This window comes from Nansenia antarctica (assembly GCF_963989245.1).
Source record: "Nansenia antarctica genome assembly, chromosome: 3".
NCBI lineage: Eukaryota > Metazoa > Chordata > Actinopteri > Argentiniformes > Microstomatidae > Nansenia > Nansenia antarctica.
In genome coordinates, this window is record NC_137688.1 from 80,346,993 (window position 1) to 80,354,769 (window position 7,777).

The 7,777-nt window shown below is 44.7% G+C and overlaps 1 protein-coding gene across 1 annotated transcript; it reads right to left on the reverse strand.

The window, feature by feature from the left end:
- Positions 1-240: 240 nt before the first annotated feature.
- LOC308154463 (akirin-1B-like) lies at positions 241-2,374 on the reverse strand (the record flags this gene model as incomplete). The annotated part of the gene is made up of 5 exons (XM_080527623.1): positions 241-326; positions 414-545; positions 1,237-1,395; positions 1,610-1,781; positions 2,333-2,374. The coding sequence occupies 5 exons, from the start codon at positions 2,372-2,374 to the stop codon at positions 241-243; spliced, it is 591 nt and encodes a 196-aa protein (XP_080383749.1).
- Between the last annotated feature and the right edge of the window lie 5,403 nt (positions 2,375-7,777).

Here is a 7,777-nt window from a genome sequence, read left to right on the forward strand (position 1 = left end):
AGCAAAACAAAAGTAGACGAATAACATGGCGCTGAAGGAACCCTTGGAGAGTGAAGAGCAGCGACCTTCAGGTGAGAGCTTGATGCTTATCATTTAGATCGTTCATGAGACATCTGAAAAACCAAACACATTACTAATGTTAATAAAAACAGGCTCTGCTGGAGAAAAATCTGAATCTAAGGTAAACTGAGTGTGTGTGTGTGTGTGTGTGTGTGTGTGTGTGTGTGTGTGTGTTTCTTATCATAGGAACTCACAACTTGAGGGTCTGGTGCCATATTGTCGCATGATCTGGTCCTGTGTGAACTTTACAAACGATTCATATTGCTCTAGAAACAGGATCAATAGAATCAATCGACTTCCCTCTTGGACCGTGACCACGGTGGGTCCATATCTGGGTGACGTCATCAACATACCAGCCAGCTTAGTGTTGAGGATCTGTTCATACTCTTCCATGGTCTTCTCCTCGTGGTCCCTGAGGACGCGCTCACACAGAGAGCCCACCTGACGCAGGGTGAAATAGGGCTGGTCCCTCTTCATGGAGGCCCCTGAAAAAACTAAAAGTGGAAAAGAATGAGCTGTGGGGCTGACCGCTGCCGTCAGATACACAACATCTACATTGAAAGAAGAAACCCTAACCCCTGGTCTAGCCTTTAGCCCCTAACTCTCTGACAAACCTCCTCTTGAACAAAATAAAAAGTACATTATGACTCAAATGGTAAATGGACTGCACTTATATAGCGCCTTTATAAAGCGCTTTACAACGGCCTCTCATTCACCCATTCACACACACATTCACACACCAATGGCGGCAAGCTACCATGCAAGCCGCCGGCCCCGTCACTGGGAGCAATTTGGGGTTCAGTGTCTTGCCCAAGGACACTTCGACATGTGGCCAGCCGGGGCTCGAACTGCCGATCTGCCGACCTTGCGACCATCTGCCTCCTGCGCCCCTCATTTGTGTCATGCAGATAAAGGCTATGTAAAGGCTATGAACATGTTAATGTTCTTGAAGTGTTACCAAAAGTGCAAAGAAGGAGGTCAGATGTTCAGCAGTAGAACAGGGTCAGGTCCATTAGCAGTAGAACAGGTTCAGGTCCATTCCAATGGAATGAGAAATGGTATCAAACACATTTCTCCACTGCTGCACTGCACCTCTCTCTCAGCGAGAAATATTTTCCCAGTTGTCAGTGTGATGTATTGCACGCCAAAGGGCATGGATAACCGGATGCATCGCACACACACCTGGTGGTGAGCTTGGAGCCAGGAGAGCAGGGCTTTGGCTTTCACCCCCGTTTGGACTCTGGGTCTGGGACTCGCTCAGGTTGAAGGTCCCCTCCAGGTGCCGCCTCTTCTGGTAACGGCTGTATTCTTGCCTTATGTTGTGGACGATCTGCTCTGTGGAGAGAGAGCGACAGACATGTTCATCTTTCTAGGGGGGTTAAAGGTTTCCAGGTTATATGTTTATCTAGGGGTATGGAGGAGCCATGGGCACCTTGCTATACCTAACCCAGTATAGACAGTTTCACAATGAATGTGTGTGTGTGTGTGTGTGTGTGTGTGTTCCATTAGCTAGTGGCTAGCAAAGTTGTTTCTCATAACATCGACTTACCTGGGGTAAGTCTGTGTTCCCCAGCTGGTGGAGACGACATCGACTGGGACCGATTGTCGGTACCGTTAGCAGGCAGGAGGTTGCACCGCTGGGGGGGCGGCGGGCTGGCCGGGGTCCCTGGCATGGGGGGGCTGCACCTCCGTCGTTTGGGAGACTGGGGGCTGTGAAGGGACTGGGGGCTGTGAAGGGCCTGAGGGCTGTGAAGGGACTGAGGGCTGTGAAGAGACTGAGGGCTGTGAAGAGACTGGGGGCTGTGAAGAGACTGGGGGCTGTGAAGAGACTGGGGGCTGTGAAGGGACTGAGGGCTGTGAAGGGACTGGGGGCTGTGAAGGGACTGAGGGCTGTGGAGAGACTGAGGGCTGTGAAGGGACTGAGGGCTGTGGAGAGACTGAGGGCTGTGAAGAGACTGAGGGCTGTGAAGAGACTGAGGGCTGTGAAGGGACTGAGGGCTGTGAAGAGACTGAGGGCTGTGAAGGGCCTGAGGGCTGTGAAGAGACTGAGGGCTGTGAAGGGCCTGAGGGCTGTGAAGAGACTGAGGGCTGTGAAGAGCCTGAGGGCTGTGAAGAGACTGAGGGCTGTGAAGGGCCTGAGGGCTGTGAAGAGACTGAGGGCTGTGAAGGGCCTGAGGGCTGTGAAGGGACTGAGGGCTGTGAAGAGACTGTGGAGAGACTGAGGGCTGTGAAGGGACTGAGGGCTGTGAAGGGACTGAGGGCTGTGAAGGGCCTCGAACTCCATCGAACGCTTCAGAGTAGCTCCGCATGCCATGATCAGGCTGTGCTGGGTGGAGAACACAGACAGAACCGCTTTGAAAAGAATCGTAGACAGTTTAATAACAACTGAGAGACAGCGGCTTATATTGGCTTATAACAGTTTTTCTATTTCGCGTTCTCTGGTCTTTCCCTGATCTGTGGCTAAATCAGAACCCAGGCGGCTCTGCCTTATATACTAGACAAACATTCAGACAGAGATTCAGCGTTTTACCGACTCTACGTTATGGGGGTGTGCTCTACGTTATGGGGGTGTGCTCTACGTCATGGGGTGTGCTATACGTCATGTGGTGTGTGCACATGCGTCTGTGTGGGCACTTCCGTTGTTGTGAAGCGAACCCCCTACCTACCTACCTAGCTAGCTAGCAGGCTAACGTGTTAGCTATGCATATGCAGACCGTCAAGCCAAAGGCGATGTTGGACCAAATGCAATGCAAAAATAATAATCCCAGAACGCCTCATGCATATTAGGTAAGTCAAACACAATCATTACGGACGGGGTATTCGCTTCCTAATGTAGTTAGTTAGCCTACGGAGTTACAACAGTGAACAATGATCTGCTCGCTAGCTTAGCTGCCTGTAGCTCAGCTGTAAAGACTTCTATCTCAGCTGTTTTTTAAATTAATTTTTTATATTTGTTTATTGATGATTTTCCATAACATAAAGTAGTGGGTCATACAAATGCATGAGCAGCCAGAGAGGTAATCAAATGATACAACATCCATATATACCCACAACAACAACAACAACAACAACAACAACAACAACAACAACAACAACAACAACAACAACAACAACAACAAAAGAAAAAGAGAGAGAAGAAAGAAAAAAAAAGGACGTAAAAAATAAATGAAATAAAATTAAATAAAGTAAAAGAGAAACCACACATAACAAACACACATCACATAGCTTGGAGGTCCAGATATTCAAATACATTGTCTGTATACCCTAAAACAAATAAGCAGTAGCCTAATGTATAGTGGTCAAGAGTCAGAAATATATGGTTCCACTAGTTAATCACACACATTCAACCTAACCCAGCTGTCCCACTTGAGTACTTTTGGGTAGGTCTCCCAGATGGCCTACTCCTTATGGAGCATCTGGCAGGTGCCTGATGTTGATGCTTTCTTCTATCGACAGGTAGCTCCTGAAGGCCACGAAGCACTTCTCTCTGATGTCCAAACCAGCTCCATTCAAACACAACACGATTAGTACCATACAAAGGTAACTTTCTCAGCCACATGTCTCAGGTCATTTCGGATACTTGGGCGACAACAATGATCTCGCTGTGAAATAAATATGTAAATAAATATACTACTACATCATATGTTAGTTTAGCTTTCATGTGAGCTATTGGGCATAGTGTCACTGGTTAGAAACTAGTCTGATTAATATTGTATAAGTTAACCACCTCCCCCATGCCTTTTGTTTTGTTATTTCTGATCTCTTTCCAGGTGACACCAAATCAAGACAGCATGGTAGGTGAGGGGAGGGGTAACGTCCCACTACCATGCTCAGGGGACCATGTCAACTACACCCCTCTGAGAAAGGGTAAGATGCCAGTCTTCGACCAGAACAGACAAGCATCGTCAAAAACTGCACCAGTCGCTGGTGGTCATCATCATCATCATCATCATCATCGTCTTGGTACTGGCAAGATAAAGGAGAAACCTGCCTGTTCGCAGAAACCTCCGTTGCAACTGATGGCACTAGCCGAGAGCAAGAACCACTTCTACTTTCAATCACATGATCCGAACTGTGACGGTGTGATGTCACAGCTCAGCACACTGTTGGCGTCGGAGAGCAACCAGAACTATGCAGGCCCCAAGTTCAGCGAGCCGCCTGCTCCCAGCGACCTACCAAAGCCACCCAGTCACTGGGTGTCCTCACGCCTGGTCACCGCCAGAGACAGCAGCCGCGAGACAATGGCGTTCCAGCTTAAGAGCATCCTTAAAGTGCAGTCCTAAATCTTATTTTTTTCTGAGTGGGGCAGTCCCACTCATATTTTTCATTTTATTTGACAGGGATAGTGAAGACAGACAGTCAAGTAAGGAAAAGAAGGGAGAGAGGACAAGACAGCAGGGCATGGGCCGGATTCGAACCCATGCCGACATGGGCACTGTAGACTGCGGTGCTAGACCACTGGACCACCCCAGGCCACTGCAGTCCTAAATCTGACAACCTCCACCATCCATGTATTCTCTTTGTGTAGCGTTGCAGAGAATGTTTATTTAAAAAAAAAATCTGACGTCTTTCTGGTAGGGAGTTACTATCTTGAGATTCCACACAAATAGACTTTGATCACCTATTCATCATTGCTACTTTTTCGATTTTAGCTCTATTTCTTCTTTGACTGTGTGTCAGAGTGGAGCTTGTGTGCTATTATTAACCAATTTGGTTAAATCACCCAAACAACCCATCTCCATTTACTTGTTTTAGTGTGAGTCGGATGAACCTCGAGACATTCCAACCATAGCTGACCCTTAACTGAGCACACTGGCATTGCAAGTGAACTGCCTAATCATGATTTATTTAGACCTGTGTCTTTGAAGTATGTTTCATTTGTGTAATCAGGTCAACTGCCAATATGCCTATACTGTATTGATGAATGGTTTCTTGTCTGTTAGGACAAGGATGGGATGTGCCAGTATACTATGTATTGAATCTGTATGCTGTTGTGATTTTAAGTGATAGGGTTAACAAAAATGAGAGAGTGAGAGAGAGAGAGAGCAAGCGTAAGTGTAGCACAGGTGACACCTTTCAGTGGTGTGGCGTTTCCATAGCTATTGTACTTGTTATGGAATAATGCACTGAAGCACATTCCTACCTGATCTCTCACTTGAGTGAACAATGTTGCTGTGGTATTCAACCAATGCAATAATATTTAGTTTCTGCAGGTTTTGTTCCCGTTTATATCGCAGTGCATTGTGTGATTTATTTTTTAACAATTGAATGAGTGATATATGACTTTTTTTTTCTTTCTTGGGGACCACAGTCCATTTCTATGGTCCTGTCTGGGCATAACTTTGTTGGGCCTTTATAGTGGGTTAGATCATGAAGGGCCACTTTTTCAGACAGATAAATACTCCTGGACTGAAAGCACTTTTAACATGAGATTGTCCATTGAACAGGCACATGGCTTAACCTGTGTGGAGGAAACCTGGCCCTAAGAGTATGTGTTTGGAGGTAGAAGAGCTATGCAACAGATGAAAACAATGGCATATATTTTTCTTAACTGAAAAAAAGGCATTTATTGTAAGTCACATTGATGATTCATTACGTTTTATTCCAAGAGCTGGAAATGTAAACAACAAAGCTCTTATCTTGCAGTCCATATGATCTTACCAATTACATTTGGTGAAATTATATTTTTTATTTTGAGTATTTAAATGTTTCAAAAAGTACATCAAAAGAAGTTGATATTAAAGGTGGTGTAGGATTATTACTTTTAATGTGTGCCTGTCACGTTCATGTTGATTGTTCTGTTGTTTTAAGTGTTCAACTCAAAATGTATTCTTCATACTAAAGTGAAACTCCTTTTTTGGTATTTTAGTACATCACTCTCAATTGGATTTGTCCATCTTCAGTTGAAAGTAAAGAAAAGACAACATGAGCCTCAGTTTAACCATCATACTGAAGAATAAACAATTTTCCTAAAATCATGTGTATCGAATTTCTACATATCTTATTGTATTTTGTGTATGGTAAATGTTTGACACGTTTTTGTTAGGAAAAGCAAGGATACAATAGGAACAAAAACAAAGTCTTTGTTTAATTCCTTACATCCTCTCTCCTTGTCTAAAAATGCGTTGGAGGAGAATGTTTGAGAACCTTGCATTTTTTCTCTAATGTGATTTTAGGAGGCATGGGGAGGGAATGAGAGTATTTGAGGAAAGACTTTCATAGATTCAGTCTAAAGCCTTTTCTTAGGAAGAGGACTCCTTAAGACAGAATAAGGAGAATATGGAAGGGGAGGAGCCTAAAATGGTAAATGGACTGGCATTCGCCTTTATCAGTTTATCTGGTTGGCCACCACTATCAATACGGAGATATTTAAACACAGGTTTATTTTCATTTATAAAGCAATGATTGGATTGTTACCATCTTACCTATCAGTTTTTTCAATGGCAGTAAACAGTAGATATAACCTCAGGTCTAATAACAGCATTCTCTTTAATGTGCCAAATGTCAGATCTGAATTTGGTAAAACTGCATTCTGTTACGATGCTCCTTCAACGTGGAATGTACTTCAGAAAAAGTTGAAACTTAACAAGTTCATTCCACTCTGTGATTTTAAACTGTGTGTTAGAGACTTTGAATCATACATGCAAATGTGCTGAGGTATAGCCTGTATCTGTTCACTGTTTCTGGTTTGTTGTTATTTTATGTTGTTATATTGTATGTTTTTATACTGTATGTGGTGTCTTTTTTAATTAAGTGCTGCTTTTCTTGGCCAGGGCTCATTTGAAAAAAAGGCTACTGTCTCAATATGACTACCCTGGTTAAATAAAGGATTAATAATAATAAAATAATAATAATAATTTATCCAAAGAGCTTTACAACGGCCTCTCATTCACCCATTCACACACACATTCACGGCAAGCTACCATGCAAGGCACCGGCCCGCTCACTGGGAGCAATTTGGGGTTCAGTGTCTTGCCCAAGGACACTTCGACATGTGGCCAGCCGGGGCTCTAACCGCCAATCTGCCAACCTTGCGATCATTAGACGGCAGCTCTACCTCCTGAACCACAGCCGCCCCGAGGAGGAGCCTAGATCTCCTCCAATGTGTTTCCAGTAGGACACTGGGGCCGGTTTCAGAGACAAGGCTTAAGCCTAATCCTGGACTAAAAAGCATCTTCAATGGAGATTTTACATTGAAAGTGTGATTTAGTCCAGGACTAGGCTTAAGCCTTGTCTGTGAAACCGGCCCTAGGAGTCATGTTCCCCTAGCCTAGACCCTAGCCTTACCTGTCATCTCTACCTCACTGTGCTGACCCCAGAGTCATCATTAATGTGGGTAACCCAATTAGAATTTAGAATTTGCCATTTAGCAGACGCTTTTAATCCAAATACGAATTACAGGGACATTCCCCCTGGAGTAACTGAGGGCTAAGTGTCTTACTCAAGGGCACACTAGTGGTGGTGTTTCAGGCGGGATTTGAACTCACAACCTTCCAATCACCAGTCCAACGCTGTCCCAAGGACCCCCAGTTAGCAGTTACCCCAGGCCATGCTCCTTCCCTGCTAACTCCACACATCTATTCCCACTGCTTCACTCACATCATGGTCTCACCATTTCATAAGTAGTTAGTTTCTCTGCTCCTTCCTGCCCAGCATCATTGACAGCCTGAGTAGTAGGTCAACACCTAAAACAGACCCGTTACCAAACCAGAACCAG